Genomic DNA, 16607 nt, shown 5'->3' on the forward strand with positions numbered 1-16607 from the left:
ATGAACATAACTCACCCGTATTGTGAGAAGAAACTGTCTAGACTGGTTACTCACAATTGTCAGCTAATATTTCAGTCATCAATTGAGAAACTGCTTTTAAATGAACGGAAATGAGTCAGTCCACAAAGGTTCCAGGCAATTGTTCTGTCCCAGATAAAATTTTATCTGAAACTTTTATCTGAAACTAGATTTATCTGAAAAAGTCTTATCTGAAAAAACTTTATCTGAAAAAGTTGCAAGCAGACTTATTCAAACCAGAAAATCGGAACCGTATTTTTTTCTGAATTTTCCGAAGAAAGATATTAGAGACATTTTGCGAAAAATTGTTCAAAGATTACCTATCTCAATTTAAAAGAATGTGTTATGCCAGTTTTCTCCGGTTTTCATTAAAATTTTCTGTAAAGAAACAATAAGAAAACGACGAAAACCAACAAAAAATTAGCAAAATATGTGAAAATGAAGTAAGAAAATAATTTATCAATATTTTGAAAAGTTTCGAAAAAAAAAAATATAAATTCATAATACCAATTTCCCTTAAGTTCCAGAAAATAAATTCATGAATAAATTTCCCGAGAAAAATTCTCCAAACTTAAACATTCTATTCACAACAATGAATATTAAGTCTCCCTCAACTTTTGTCTCTATTACTCCATTTCTTTTATTCCCTGTGTTGTATGTTTCTGTGTGTGAGTGTCCTTTTTTTACTTGTTTGCCTCATCAAAATCTACGTCGACCTCCCCTGCCGTCTGTGTGATGTGTACTCAAAGTGAGTGTAGGTCTATCACCGCCGTTCTGGCCGAGTGGTCTAAGGCGCTGCGTTCAGGTCGCAGTCCTCTCCGGAGGGCGCAGGTTCGAATCCTGCGGACGGCATCACTTTTTGAATTTTTTTGTTTCGTTTTTAATTTTTTGAAAATAATGTTAATTTTATTCTGAATCTCTGGAGCCGGGTTTGGTTATTTTAACTTTTCATTTTTCATCGGAAATTCCTAATTGAATAAAATCCAATTAGACATTCCTGAAGTTCTTCTTTCATTTTAAAAACCTCACAAAAATTGTGTCTTTATTCTATTCAGCTGTTCATAATTACAAAATTTGAACATCTACAAGCGAAGTCCTAAAATGCGCTGATCATGGTTTGGAGATACTTGATGATCATTTAATTGTTTTGCTCATACTACTGAAAAAAAAAACATTTTTTCAGTTTTTTAGAGCTTCTCTCCTACCCCTCTTTATCGTTTACATGCCTCCCATGACTAATTGGATATAAATATCATTTAATTCAGAATTGGTTTCAAAAAAAAAAGAGAAGATTCTAGTCCTCTCCTTCTACATTGTTCAAACATCTCTTTTTGGGGATGTTACCAAGAAGGTGTCAGTTTTCTGGTAAGGATTCAGATTTCGAAAAAAAGCGGGGCACGATCACTTTTACATACAACACGCTACAAGCTTTTTGAAGAGCCTAACAAAATATTGTTTGATTCAATGAATTTTTGAGCAAAAATCAAAAAGTTGACGAAAGGTTTTCTCACATGAACGCTTTTCGTACTTATTGACATGTTAATTCTCTCACGCGTTGATGTGAATAACACTATTAATCACATCAAAAAAGTTGCTGGTCTATTTTGAACAAGATAATAATTTTCGATTTGAGGAACGTAGTGTTTTGTGTTTAGCTTTTTCGAAGGTGTTCGAAGTCGATGGGGAATAAGAGAATAAACCTAGACATCGTTGTAATCAGTTTTTAGAAGTCTTGGTGACAGAAAAATTGATCATAAACTGTTCAAGAATTTAAATCTTAAAAATTCCGACCGGAATAACTCCTAGAGAAAAATTCGAAATGAAATTCCGGTCGTAACATTTCCGAAAGATTTTTCCGGAATAAAACTTCGAACTTTTTTTTTGGAAACCAGCTCCGGTCAAAAAGTTTCTAAAGATTTATTCTCGGAATTAGATAAATCTGGTCTACGGTATGTCAAAGGCGCACACGAAATGTTTTCTTGCCAGTGTACCAGTTTTTGGTTTTTTCTGATGTGAAAATGAAATTTCTACAAAAAATTCGAATTTTAAAAATTTTCAAAAATGCCGAAATTCCGAAAGTAACAAAATCGGAGTTTTCCAAAATTCCAAGATTCCGAAACTTTAAAAATCGGAATATTCCGAAATTCCAAAATACCGAAATTTTGAATTTTCTGAATATTTCGAAAATCCGAAATTCCGAAAATCGGAATATTTTGAAATTGCAAATCTTGCAAAAACAAAATATTCCGATTTTTCGAAATTTTGAAAATATGACTTCTCGATATTCCAACAATTCCGAAAAGGCTATTCCAAATATTTCTGGACTACAGTATCTTAGTGAGTTTCTCATTTCAGTTCTGATCTCTGTTTTAAAATTCCGTGTCGAATTTTTGAGTAACTCCCTCCATTGAAATCCGTTCCTTGTTATTTAAAACTCTCCTCCCGGTTCTCTACTTTTCGTTTTTTTTTTCGAAGCAAGTACATTTCACTCACATCCATTCCTTTTTCATCCACTAGAGTTGGGCCCTTAGAAGCACTCGAAATTCGAACCCATTCCAGAAAATCCAAGCCCGCACAAAGAAGTCTAAGGGTTGCTTCAAGGAATTAAAGCATTCTTCGGTCCCATTTTTCTATCATATTTCAGTCAATTTTTCGCTCTTTTCTTTGCTTGTGTTTTGAGCTTGTCTTCCCTCGTTTTTCTCACCCTTTTTTCTTACCGCCCCATCCAATTTATCTGCTCATCGCTTATTTGCGCAAGCCGGCGTCCTCTCTGGAAAAAAGTCAACAAATCAAGGCATTTTGTGCAGTATAGCACAAGAATGTGTAACCTATGAACTATGAGTTCTTGAAATCCCAAAGATGCTCATATGGTTCAATCACACAGAGAACATGTTTCATTCATCTAGACAATTCAGTCTGGATACCCCCATTGAGATGTGGCTAATCAAATTTTTTTCGTCGACTTGACGTAATGGAGGACATCGAGCCATCCGGGAAATGTATGTGTGCGAATTGTTTACTTGAAACATCCACCTCCTGATCAGATCTATTTCTCGTTTTCTTTTTAGTTTTCTCTTGTTTTGTTGATGAGCCATTTCCTAGAAAATTTTTTAGGGTTTTATGAGAAGGCCATAAAACGAAATACGTTTATAACCAGCCATGTAAGCTAACCTTTTTTTGGAAATCATTGACCTTTTACGACTGACTAATCTAGAAAAACATTTCTTTTTGGTATTATCTCAACAATCATTTCTACTGTTACTACATAGAGTAGACTAGATGAATTTCAAAGAATCCCATGCTGCACATGCTGTTTCCTGTTGTTTTCTTGCGTTTTGCACCTCACCAACATCTTCAATAATTACTCACAGACTGAAGGCTATATATTTCCGTGCAGACAACCTTCGATGATTAGCTTCATTTCCAGAAAATATACTATGAAATATTTATGCTGCCTCCCTCAGTGCTTTCATAACTTTTTCGCTATATTTTGAGGACAGCATCTCCTCAAAAAAGCAATATATCACGTTGGCCATCCATCTGAAACATTCATATATATCCTGATTGTATGTTTTTTCCCCACAACCATCTACATGCCTTAAAATCGTTTTGATTTTTCATTTCACCCATTCTAACAATTTTATGATAGCGATTTTACTGGTCTTTGTTTTTGGTTGAACCAGATCACATTGATGTTCGGTCTGGGTACAACTGATTTTCGGTAATACAAATTAGGTAAAGGTACAGTCATGACTGAATAACGTCTCTTGGGGGTATATAAAGTGTACCGAGGAGACATGACGTGTCCTTTTTTTCGGTTCTCATTTCTTTTCTTGAAATCTTAATCATTGGTCGTTCCAAATATTACGGCTTCACTTTGATAATTTCGAATCCGGTTTACTAGATTTCTTAAATTTGGAATTAGCATTTCCCATTTATAATTTATCTAAAAAATAAAACGTGAGCCATTCAAACATCATGTCGTCTTGTTCTCCAAGCTCATGTTCTTGAAACTGTATTTCCTGGAAAACTCAAAAAAACTATTCAATTTTTTCTACGTGACGTATGTTGTGTTTTTGTTTTTAGAAAAATTGCACTAAATTGCAAAAATTGCAGTATCTTCATTTTTGAAAAGATAAGTAATTTATTGAAATTGTTATAATTGAGGGAGGGCATACGCGGAAGCTGTCCTTTCCCATTCAATGTTTTTTTTCATCGTCTACTGCTCAAAACGTCATCTTCCTCCCACTATGAGTTTTTTAATCCTTATCCCACAGTTGGTAGGATCTAAAACCAGAACGAAAACCAATTTCATCCCCTCTGGACCGAAATAAAACAAAGAGGAGAATTGAGAATAGAAGGATCCAATTGAGAAAAAGACTGACAGACTGACTGAGAGATAAATTATAGTATTCTTCCTGTGGACCCTTCTTTTTTCGTTAGAGTCTCAATTGCTTTTCTTTTTCTTCGCTCTGTTTTTTAAGGCTTTCCTTTACAATTTTCTTCTCTTTCGTCCCACTCATTTATTTCATCTTGGGGTCTATTTTTCTTCCCATTTCTTCTGTGTTTTTTGTTGGTCCCAGTGTGTCTTCCGTTTTCTCGATGAGTCAAATTGAAACTCTCTTAGGTGGGATAGACCGGAGATGGAGTACCTTTTGTCAGATTGTGACCGGAATGTTGGAAGTTTCTGGGTTAAACAAAACAACAATCTCAGGAAAAATATGTTCAACCAAACGGATATTGAGTCTGAAAAGGAATTCAAACAGAGGAAAAACTAGTTCCTTGTCATTCTACTTTAGAAATCAAAGTTTAGTTTCTGAAAGTGTTCCTTTCCAGAAGCAGAAAAGCAAAAATTGAAGGAAATTCGGTAGTTTTACGGAGTCCAACCTTCGAGCATTTTCCGCTTTTTGATACAATACACAAGGAACTATGGAAAATGATATTTAAAGCAAACGGTTTCCTCGCAGTGACAAATATGTACTGAATTTAATCTAAAAATCAGTCATACGTTTTAAACTTACGAATTAGGTCAAGTCATTAGTAAAATTCTTCCAGATATGAAGTGAGCTTAAGATATTTCGCTCTGAAAAGGACAAAACTTCGATTTTGGGATTTCCCATGTGGACTACAAAATTCCATTTCCCTGTTTCATGTTTCTGTTTCTAAAAAGGAACACATCTCTCGAGTCGGGTCGTTTCAATAAAGTAATTACCATTGAACGTGCATTTAGCGATATTGGACTCAATTAGATCAATCCTCTCTCTCCCAAACTTTTTCTTTGTGTTTTAGTGAGTGCACACAAACAGCATCACACGCCTGGTAGTAATGGAAAGAGCTCCACGAGATTGGAAAACCCCATTGGATTCGAAACTAGGAGAAAAGACCAAAACTTTCTCTCACTTTTGTTTTGTGGACTACTGTAGACTTTGAATTTTTATTTTAATTTTCGTTTTAGATTTTTGATCCTTGGAGTCTACAGTAGTCGAATCTTGAAATAGAAACATGAAATTGACCGTGATCGTTTACACTTTAAAGTTGTCTGACAGCCAACGAATATAACAGTAGTTTTTTTTATTTTTTAAGACTCTCATGTGTTTCTTCTAATCCATCGTTAAATTTTTTCACATTTCCCGTAATCCTATGACACTTAAAAATTTTAGAAATCCAATGTGCCCATCATTTTCGCACTTCGCCTATATCGCCTCTTTCTGCGTTCCACTTTTGTGCTCTTATGACATTTCATTTAGCGTCACCGATCTGGAAGAGTTATTTTCATGTTTTCAGAATAAATATGAATTCCACAGACACTATTTCCGACACCGCCGAGACTCTTTTCAACAACTCCTAGTAAGTTAATTGGAAAAACTGATATCACTTTTCCTGTTTTTGGTTCACCCTCGCACTTCCTAATGAGCTTCATATGACTTTGGGTGCACGTGTGAAGTGGAAAACAAACTAGATACTTAACAATCTGAGTGCATCCAAAAAAGAAGATAGAAAGTTGCAAAATGATGATGTACTTGTGTACTCGCGTTCTCTTCAAAAATGCATGAAGTGTGACGTTAAAGTTTAGGGTTCAAAAAGAAAAACACCCTTGATTTTTGAAAAGCACAGTTTCAAGTGTCATTACTTCCACTCAACTATGCACAAGAGTTATTAAACTTGCAGAGCTATTGGGATCTGGATTTCTTTTTTTTAACCCTGGAAGCAGTGAAATCACTTATTCTAACCGGTTACAATTGTATAGTTGCAGCAGCCTTAGGACCCTTTTTATTATTAGTCGATGCAGAAATTTTTTTGTAAGAAGAAAACATGTTTTATCACGTGGTGAAAAAAGTTATGGAACAAAACAGGAAATATTCTGAAGTGCTCTTCATTCGGTTCAAAATCTTTGAGCGGCACGCGATATTCAAATTGTAGCAAAGCTTTCCTTTTTGTCATGATTTTTGTTCAGCTGGAGGTTGCAAATTGTTTTTGAGATAACAATCGTTTTTGATCTACAGTACAGGTCAAGAAGAACATACTTGTCAACTTATTTTCGGCCGTTTTGACCATTTTTCAGGAGTCTGTGTCTTGGCTGTCAAGTTTCTGAATACTTTGAAAATTTTGGAAAATGTAAAAGAGACCTAGGTTGAAAGTTCTGCATTCACACAATTTTTGAGAGATTCTAGTTATTCAGATACTTGCCGATTTCGAAAAGACTCTCTTTTTTAGCCCCATTTATACGGAAAACGTGGGACAAGAGGTGTCTTTCAGAAATCGGCAAACAGTTGAAAAACTAGGAAATTTCGAATTATTCTATGAATGCAAATCTAGGTCATTTAAATCTAAGTTAGTTTCACATTGTCTGAAAGTATCAAAGTAGTCGATAACTTGATAGGCAAGCTCCAGGCTCTTGAAAATCATCAAAATTGGCCAAAATCCACAGAATTATCAGTTTTTTGCCCATCTTAGTGACCGGTACTGTACCTTCTGTAAAGCAATTAGAAAAAAAGAACTTCCATTTTTGGAGGAAGTTCCACCAAAGTGAGTTTAAATCTAATTCGAAACTCATTCTATCTGATCACCACCACCGAACACTATATCCTCTGTAAAACCAAACAAACTCAATCAGTAGAAAAAAGGAGTATCCCCTGAATTTGGTAACGCGGAAAAACAACATGTTCAGTGAAGGCTATGCAAATTTCAGCCGCGAAAAAAGTACACTTTCAAACACACGCAATATTGAAATGCTCAATGTTTGTGTGTGGCGACTTGTGTGAGAATCCAAATATCCCAAATAAAAGCCTATTGACTTTTTCATTTTTTCACACGTGAGACATTGAGATTTTTTACATATTTGCATTTTATTCTTTTTTCTTGTGTTCTCTTGAAAACAAACAAATTGTAATTTTTAGAAGCAAAAATCACAAAAAATATTGAACTCCGGCCTATCCTTATATTTGTTCAGTAGACGTTTTTTTTCTTTATTTACAATTATTTTAAAGTTTACACCCTCAGATATGAAAAAATGCCCCAAATGTGCCCTCAATGTTTTTAATTTGTATGTCTGGAAAATTTTTAGAGCTTGAGAGAGATAATAAAAATACAAAGCCGTTTTAAGATAAGATGTGGGGCGGATCATGTTCAACAAAACATTTTTCTTTTTCTTAAAAATTTCTAAAAATGTTAGAAATTGTCTGTTTGTGTGAATTTTTGCAACAACTCTGTGTACCGCGGGCGCGTGAACCCTTAAAATAAAATAACAATTCGATTCCTGAACCCCTATTCATTTTTCAATAGAAACGAGAGTCCCACGAAACTTCTTTTTTCTCCTATTTTGAATGAAGAAGAAACACTTTTTCCCTTCTCAACCTTTATAACAAAGAAGGTTGTCGCCTATTTTTTCTACTACCGAACATTTTTCGCTTCCCTCTTTTTACTTTCATTTGTTGGTTTTTACATCTTTAAAAAGGTATGAAGAGTTATCACAAAAAGTTGAACACTCGAAAACACTAAACTCAGATAAATACGCAAGCACAGTTTTGTGACTAACCTTATCTTTGAGTTGATGTAACGTCTGAACATGCACCTGCTCAATAACTGAACAATAGTAAATGTTGTTATTACAACCAATTCCACTATCAAATTTTGGCCTCCTGGAAGTCAGCCAAAGATCAATATGTCCTTTCGACGGTTTTTTTTCTCATTTTCCGCTCTTTTTCCTCATTGTTCGAGTTGTGCTCTTTCGCGAGAGCGTGGTGATTTCTGTATTGTTGGAAGTGGGCCAGCGAGTGCAAGAAAAAGTAATTCGACACATGTTCACTTATTTATTTGTCGGTGAACTGTCGAAACTGTACACTTTTTGTCGATGATCAGGTCATAATGACCAAAAACCTTTCCACCCACCTCTCAAGGAAGAAGTATTCAAAAAGGCGGCGATTTTCATGACAAATCGAAACATGCAAACTAATGCAAGATTCATAGAAATTTAAAGTTTTTAGATTTGAATTTTTAAAAGAATTTTCAACAAACTTTGGAAGTTCCGGGAAAATAATAATTTTCAAAACATCACCGAGTCATAGGTATTTCTGAATTTTACCCACATCGTAGTATATCAAAACACGCAAAAATAGAATAAGAAAACATTTGCATATTATTATTTTGGGCTTAGAAATTAATGTTCAAATATTTCTCGACCAGTTCCTCTCTTTTTTTTTGCTTTTGTTTTTTTCTCTCTATCTTTTACTAGTTTTTTTTTCATGGTCCAGTTACTTTGTGTGCTGCTAGCCGGTGTGTTTCGTCCGTTAAATTTGATTTGTCTTAAGATTTTCTTATTTTCTTCGTTTTCACCTACCACCCAGCGGATCCTTCAAGTAGCCCCCTGAAAAAGGACCTAGAAAATACGTAGAAAATCTCTACCAATATCCTGTTTACTGCCTACTTCTCGAAGTGCGACGTAACCTCTCCTCCCGAAAAAGAAGTGGTGCCTTGGTCCTAGTAAGCGTTCAAAATATGGTTTCTTCCCATATATTTTTCCTCTACTATTTTCAGTTTTTTTACCTTTCCTTCTTTTTTTCTCGATACGTTTCTGGTACTTTGCTCCTCTTTTTACTTTTTTCCCTACACACCCTTATTGTTAATTCACGATTCTAGTTAGAAGAACAAAAACGATCAAGGTACTTGTTCTCTGTTGTACCTCTCCGTTGTACCTGGTCCCAACTGGGTAGGTGGAATTTTTGGAATACTAGTAAAATCTGGCAAGTGAGCAAAGAAACAAAAACTTGTTTTCTAAATCTGTTTCTAATGAAAAAAACTGTTGAACTTGCTTTACATAAAAATTAATTAACTAATGCTAACTCGTGACATTAGCCTTGTGGATTTGGAAAAAAAACTAATGGGATAAAGCTGGATTCAATTTTTTACGTACGTGGAGAGTAAAATGAAACAATCAGATAAGTAAGCTGAGTCATTTGAAAGGGCATTTCTATTCCCTTTTGTTCTAGAATTTTAGCAAAAATCCTTTTTGGAAGCATTATAAACGCCCACGTGATTCATTCTTATCTGATATAAAAATCATAGATTTTCTGAGAAGAACTGTGATTCTAGAATTAGGCTTCAGTGCAAGAAACCTGTCATTTTTCGGCTTCTTTTGATGTAGAAATCACTTTTCGCAAGAAAACTGAATCCAGAACATATGATATTTACTTTTCTGATATTTCGGTGTTTCTCAGCCGAAAATCCTAAATCTGGGATTTCTGGAGCCAGAACGAAGTAGTGACTCCCAGATTCCTAGGGTTCGTAATTCCAAACGCGTCGGGACACGGAAAACTTTTTTTAAAAACTTAATTTTAATTTTTTGTGAAAACTGTTTAAAATATAAGAATCATCAATCTTCCTTGGATGTGATTCTGGAATTCGGCTTCATTGCAAGAAACCTGTCACTTTTTGTCTCTTTTTCTAAAAAATCACTTTTTGCGAGAAATACTGAACACAGAACATAAGTTTTCTCCTTTTTTGACACTTCGGTAGAGGTATACATATTTGAAATTTGTCATTCTGTTTTTTTTTCAAAGAACATAAATTGCTGAAATTGGCAGATCTAAGGATTCTACCAAAGTGTTTTTCTCAGCACGAGAAAGAGAAAAACAGACTTGTCACTTTTGAAGTAGTCGTTTTTCAAGTTCTGCATAAAAAATTCGGGAATGGAAAGTAAAACGTGATGAGTTTTTATTTTGCTCCGCACGCACACTGGAAAATAAAATGTATCACCCACTTTTTAATTTCTCCCTTGTTCTTCCTTTCTTTTTTTAGAGAGTGTTTTTACAGACTAATTCAACTTGTCCTAGAAATCGAATATTTTCCGGGTTTTAGATGAAATTCAAGAATTTGTTTCCGAAGCGCTCATTCATTTTCTCATTTCCTTCTGTTTGTTTTTATTTTTCTTCCCTCAAGACTAATTTAATGTCATTCAAGAAGTATTCTGTTTTTGGCTCACAACCAAATAAAGTGGGTCGGGAATCCATTTGGTAGGCAGAGTTGAAAACATTCCTTATTTACTTTTATTTCAATTACCCAGTCGAAAAGTGCAGGTTTGAGGCTAGATGTCTGCTGAGCTTCAGGCAGTTTTTACTGCTTAAGGTATTCCAAATGAAAAAAAAAAAACGAAAATTGACACTTTGGGTCATTGAGATTGAACAGTACAGTACAGTACATGCGGTACATTATCTCCGCCTGTTTTTTAACTACCGGATAATTTTGTTGAATGCAACTTAAGATTGAAATATCAGTCTGATACATCATTCCTCAGATATCACATTGACATCAATAACATTAATAACTCAACATGGAGATGTATCCGGCGGCTGAAACTGAGCCAGGTGAATGACTTTTTCTTGGCATTCAAATAATATAAGTTTCGTCATGAACAGACACATACACTTCTAGTAATTTCCTTGTTTTAACTTGTTTCCTTGAATTGAAATTCATGATCAACAGATAATTCACATTTTGAGATTTCCTTTCACTCAAACATTAAAACATTTTCTTTCCTACAGAAGAAGTGCAATACTGAGTAGTAATTTCTGGAATGAAAATGTGAAAATAGATCATTAACTTCAGTCTGCAAATTGTTTACCAAGAATTAAAGCTCTCCAGACGGAAAAAAAAATCCACATTAACATTTTCTGTTTTTATTTCATCTCTTTAGTGCATTCCTCCTACAAGAAAATCCGCAGAAAATGATCTCAAAATCTTTTGGATCGTATTTTATTTTTCGAAAAATAGAATCCCTTGGTTAATTTTTGGTATCAGATTCTTTGAAAACTTGAGATCCCAGTTCAAAGAGATTCCAAATAACTCTAGAGACTAGTTTTCCGTAGTGATAGAAACTTTTAAAGATTTTATAGAGGGGATTTTCAAATGTGTCACATTCAATCCGTTTTTATATCAAGCCCATTTATCTTATTCTGAACACAAAAAATTTAAATGTCCGCCAGGGATTTTTATTTTATTTTTTTCCTGTTGAAGGTTGTAAATCCTAGATAACTTTTTCCAAACTTTCTTATCCCAATCTTTTCTTGAATCCTTTGAAATGTGAAAGGCACCCGAGAATAGTCCGAAAAAACTGAAACAAATATTTTTCTCTAGTGACAATGAAAAAAGAGCAGGCAATTTGTTTTATACAAACGAAATATTTTAAAAGGCAATTTTTCATATCAAAAGTTTGAACTGCTCTGTAAACGCTTTGAATGGAGTTCAGACATGATGTCAAAATATTTTGGACTTTTTAAACAAGACCAAAAATAACGTTATAATTACTTTTAAGACTAACTACTTCCCTCCACTATGTTCCTACTCTGCTTATTCTTTGCTCTCAGACTCCGAAAGAAACAATGCCAAACTCTCGGTTGGCTGGATTCACCTTCCAAAAAGTTACTCCTCCACCCTCTCTTTTTTTCGGGCTTCAATCGAATCCATTCTCTAGCTTTTTCCCAACATTTTGGCGATTTCAATATCCACTCTTGACATCATGTCTGAACTCCATTCAAAGCGTTTTAAAAAAAAAAGTTGAAACTTTTTGTTTTTTTTTCTTTTTGTGACTCTTCTCTTGATCCTTGCCAGTTAGGAAAAATGTGTCAGCCTTAATAGTGTGTTTTGTTTCTTTTAACTTTTAATTGAAGAAATTAAAAAAGGCGTTAATTATGTTTTATGTCTAGTTGATGTCATTAATAAAGAGTTCATCCGTTGCTATTTATTTTCATTCTGTGGGCCGACTCGTTTAAAATACGATAATAAGGAAGTTTACATCCGCACCATTTCCGATCACAAAATCTTAATTCACAAATATTTGGTTACTGAAAAGTGATGTTCGTTTTTATTAGACTGGCTAAAAATAATGAGTAACGCGTTTGCCTAAATTTTAGTCGCGGCCAGTGAACGTGGACGTTGGCAGTATCCTTAAATTAATCTTGCCCAATTTCTTTTTATAACAAATCCATTTTTCATAAAACAACCATCATTTCAAGCCAAGTTAGTAGATATCAGCTTTCTTTGATCATGATGTTCAAATTCCCCAACATCATCATTCACCTCCTCCCTTCCAATTTCCTTTTGCAAAATTGGCTCCTAGTGTTGGCTCCATTAATCAGCGTCAAAAGCGCGAAAAATAGAACACTCTTGCCTTATCCATCGTCTCGTCTCCAAGACCGCCTTCTTTAAAAATTGGAAGAAAACGCAAGAGACAAAAAAAACTATGTCCCGCCCATTTTTGGAAGAGGGTGCTCCTCTTCTGTCTATTCCCGGGTCTTCGGTTCCTTCTGCCGTAGAGTTTTAGCGACTAGTTTTCTGATAATTGTTATGTTTTTGTATTCGACGTACTACCAAAAAATTTCCAGAAAATTTGTGCTTTTTGTATAATTGCCAAATTGAGAGATCTGTTTTAGGTAGTATTAGAAATTTTGGATGAAAACTATAAAGTTATATCCTCTTACTATGTGGCTAGCCCCTTTTTGTCATTCGTAGTGCCTTTTATCTAATTGAACTATGATTTCTCTAGTTTTATCTTCTTAACTTTTATGCAGAACTACAGCAACCATGTTTTTTCAGCCTGGATCCAGACACAATGACACCTACAAACAGTTGTCGTGATATTCGCTCCTACTTGTGGGAAACAAAGCATGACTTGACACTTCACCCGATCACAATTTCAATTCTGGCAACAATCTACATTTTCATCGTAATGTGAGTTGTAAAGGGACCCATATGACGAAATTGAATACCATCGAACCCCATAAGAGGCGTCTGAAACAAAATAAAAAACTAAGATCTATGTCATGAGGGTGAAGAGCTCACTCTGTATTCAATGTCAACATTACATTGCTCATTCATTGAGCAGCAACATCGACCACACCACCCAATTGTTCGGTATTCTATTAGGGAATCCATTGAGTGTTTCACAAGTTCCCAATTTGTGAAATTAAATTAACTCAACAGTAGGTCTCCTCTGAAAAAAAGAAGGAAAGACAAAGAAAAATAACGAGGGGAACTCAATTATGGCTGTCAAAAAAGGGGATGGGGGTTACTGCCAGATGAGTAACTCCACAGCCAGTGTTCCCGGTTTTTGATGCTTATAGTGGAAAGCTAAACCAAATTCCAAGTAGGATTTTTTCTTGAAGGAACAACAAGAAAGAGGTCCTACGGGGGGATTAGAAAAAGTGCAATCCAATAATCGTTGTGCAATAGTTCCAAAAATTGGACATTAGTTCAAATCACAAAGTTTACATAAGGAGAAAATGCGTAGCATACCGATTTATTCTCTAGAAGTACTACTGAAACGAGGCCCAATCAATTCAATACACTAAAAGGAGGCAAAACGTGTAACTCTAGCTTTCATACTATTCAATGTTTGTTTTTGCTCAATTGGTTTTCCGGAAACAGAGACGAGGTCAAACGGAAAACCAAATTTTCTCTAAATTTTCCGGTTGGTTTTTTTGGAGACGCCGCTCAAAGGATCATAGATGAGAGATGAGTGGATTCCAAAGATATTAGTAGCGTTTTCATTCTAATCGTTTCAAAAATTTTCGAAGATTTTCGAAAAACATTCATAACACACTAAAAGAACAAACAGATATCTGATTATTGAATTATCGGTTAAACAATAAAGAGTTTTCAGAGTGGGATGCACTGGAAATCTACTAGTGGTAATGTCTGTGGTACGATTCAAAGCTCTGCAATCCGTTAGGAATATGTTCATTGTGTCGTTATCAGTGTCAGATCTCTTTGTCGCAATTTTCAGTGGCTCGGTCACACCGATTTCAGCTTTTTCCAAAGTGTGGCTCTTTGGAGCACCACTTTGTCGCTTCCTACCCCTTTTGCAGGTAATTTAAGCATTCTTTGATGCCAGAAATAAATTTTCTTACAGGGAACCGCATTGAGTTTCTCGACTTTGACTCTCACTGCAATTGCCATTGACAGATACATTCTAATTTGCCATCCAACCTCGGAGTGAGTTCTAGGTCTTTTTTGAATTTCACTCAGGCTCAAAGTTTCAGACCAATCCGCAAGAATCTTGCTTTCAAAATGATCATTTTCAATAATGCAATTGCTATCGCACTTTCCGCTCCATTGTTCCTCAAACAGGAGCTTGTAAAGTATAGTAACTTTTGTGGAGAGTTTTGCACTGAAAATTGGCGAGAGGATGCCCATTTGAGAAGTATTTATGGTTAGTGGGAAGAATTTGTTTTCAGTATTATAATAAGAATTTCAGGTAGCATGGTGTTTATCATCCAGTTTGTCTTCCCACTCGCTATTATCACATTCTGTTACGCATCCATTTCATTTAAATTACGTAACGGAGTCTTTGTGCGGGGAAGCCAAAAGAGCTGATGTCTGAAGCACGTCGTCAGCTTACGCAAAAACGTCTCAGGACCAACCGCATGCTCATTATCATGGTTAGTCAGACGCTAAATGAAGACTTTCAGAGTTTCCTAGGAATATGCCTGGATGTTAATAATTGAATTTCAGACTGTCACATTTGCCCTTTCCTGGCTACCAGCTGTTGGTTTCAATTTCCTTCGGGACTACTCGGCTCTTCCAGGATTTATTGCTGATCAGGATTATCTCTTCGGAATTATCTCTCACTGTATCTCTATGGCGTAAGTTGAGCTGATGTGTTTTGAACATTGCAAGGTTCAACAAAACTAAAAGTCATTCTCGAGAAGTAAGACGTGTATGAGTGAGCTAGTGTTGAATGAGTAGAATGATCAAAGAGATGTTGATGAATTTTAAATGAATTGAGGGACAACAATGACACAAGTTCATTGAAAAGAGAACCTAATGAAATTTTCTAAGGTCTACAAGAAGGATCTATAATTGTATTATTGCAGGTCCACGATCGTCAACCCATTCCTCTATGGTTACTGTAACGAACACTTCCGAGCTGCATTTGTTACTCTTTGGGATTCAGTCAAAACTGCTTGTGGAATGAGACGAGTGAGTCCGGTAGGATATTTTTAGCTATATATATATAGAAGCCAAAAAAGCCTGAAACATTTATATGGATTTTCGTTTTTTCAGGGAAACAATCCAGCTTGCTCTCAGTTGCTCAGCACTCATTTTGAGAGCACTACCAGACGATCTATCACCACTGTTCCCAGTTCCATTTAAATTATTCTTTAATGATTGTTCTATTCATTTCCCGGTGCTTCTCGTACAACGAACAAAAAACAGTATAGAACAAAACAAAAAACAGACAAGTTTTTTTCAGTTTGTATGCCTGCCAATGCCTTGTAGAGAATGTGCTTCAAGCTTGTCATTTGTATATTAATACTGAATATATCCATTTCTATATGTATTCTTCTTTTTCTCCCAACAAAAATAGAGAACGGTATTATAATTACTGCTTTATGTGTAATTTGTGATTGCTTTAGAACAAATGTTTCTCATTCTGACTGAAAATCTGATGTTGAATGTTTGAAAAATGGTACTTTAAGTACTTTTTTGCCGAGTTTTTAAAAGTGTAATTTCTGGATTTCGACCAGTATTTTTTTTGTATTATAATCGAGCTGAATAAATGTATGCTATTTTCAAAAACCGTCGTGTTTACCGGTTTAAAGTGTTTGCAGAGTTGATTCAACGATATTCTCATTTTGAACTGGAAGTGGCTCTTCAGACAAGAATTCTGTAGTGAACGCGTCTGAACATCGCGTCACGAAATGAAAAATTTTCAGATTTCAATTCTCCGAATAGACGAAATTTCCTCTACACCACTTCTCTTTTTACATTTATTCCAAAAAAATTTTCGTTGTATTGGCAAAGATCTTAACCGATAAAGGCAAATTTCCTCTACAGTTCACCTCACATTCCTAAGAAATCTCAGTTCTCCGAAATATGTTACAAGACACATCCACCCTTGTAATAACAATACAACACAACAAAGCAAAATGAATAGGCACGTAAGAGGTCAACATAGTGTGCGCGGTGTAAGCGATAATTACAGAGCACAAGTCACTCGAACTCCACAGAGATGAGCTCAGGTGAAGAGGACTACACACTTCAGAAATCTGACACTTCAACGTTGAGATTTCTAGAGTTTTTGAATTCTTAGGTTT

The 16607-nt window shown here is 35.2% G+C and overlaps 2 protein-coding genes and 1 non-coding gene across 3 annotated transcripts; all 3 read left to right on the forward strand.

The window, feature by feature from the left end:
- On the forward strand, window positions 1-114 carry CBG27849 (the record flags this gene model as incomplete). The annotated part of the gene is made up of 1 exon (XM_045240057.1): window positions 1-114. The coding sequence occupies one exon, from the start codon at window positions 1-3 to the stop codon at window positions 112-114; it is 114 nt and encodes a 37-aa protein (XP_045099920.1).
- A 672-nt stretch (window positions 115-786) lies between these two features.
- On the forward strand, window positions 787-870 carry CBG28797. The gene has a single exon. It is a non-coding gene (tRNA).
- A 12250-nt stretch (window positions 871-13120) lies between these two features.
- Cbr-npr-10 lies at window positions 13121-15663 on the forward strand (the record flags this gene model as incomplete). The annotated part of the gene is made up of 8 exons (XM_045240058.1): window positions 13121-13239; window positions 14171-14375; window positions 14420-14502; window positions 14550-14719; window positions 14765-14859; window positions 15022-15152; window positions 15384-15498; window positions 15574-15663. The coding sequence occupies 8 exons, from the start codon at window positions 13121-13123 to the stop codon at window positions 15661-15663; spliced, it is 1008 nt and encodes a 335-aa protein (XP_045096085.1).
- Window positions 15664-16607: the final 944 nt, after the last annotated feature.

Source organism: Caenorhabditis briggsae, assembly GCF_000004555.2.
Source record: "Caenorhabditis briggsae complete genome, chrX, whole genome shotgun sequence".
NCBI classification, from domain to species: domain Eukaryota; kingdom Metazoa; phylum Nematoda; class Chromadorea; order Rhabditida; family Rhabditidae; genus Caenorhabditis; species Caenorhabditis briggsae.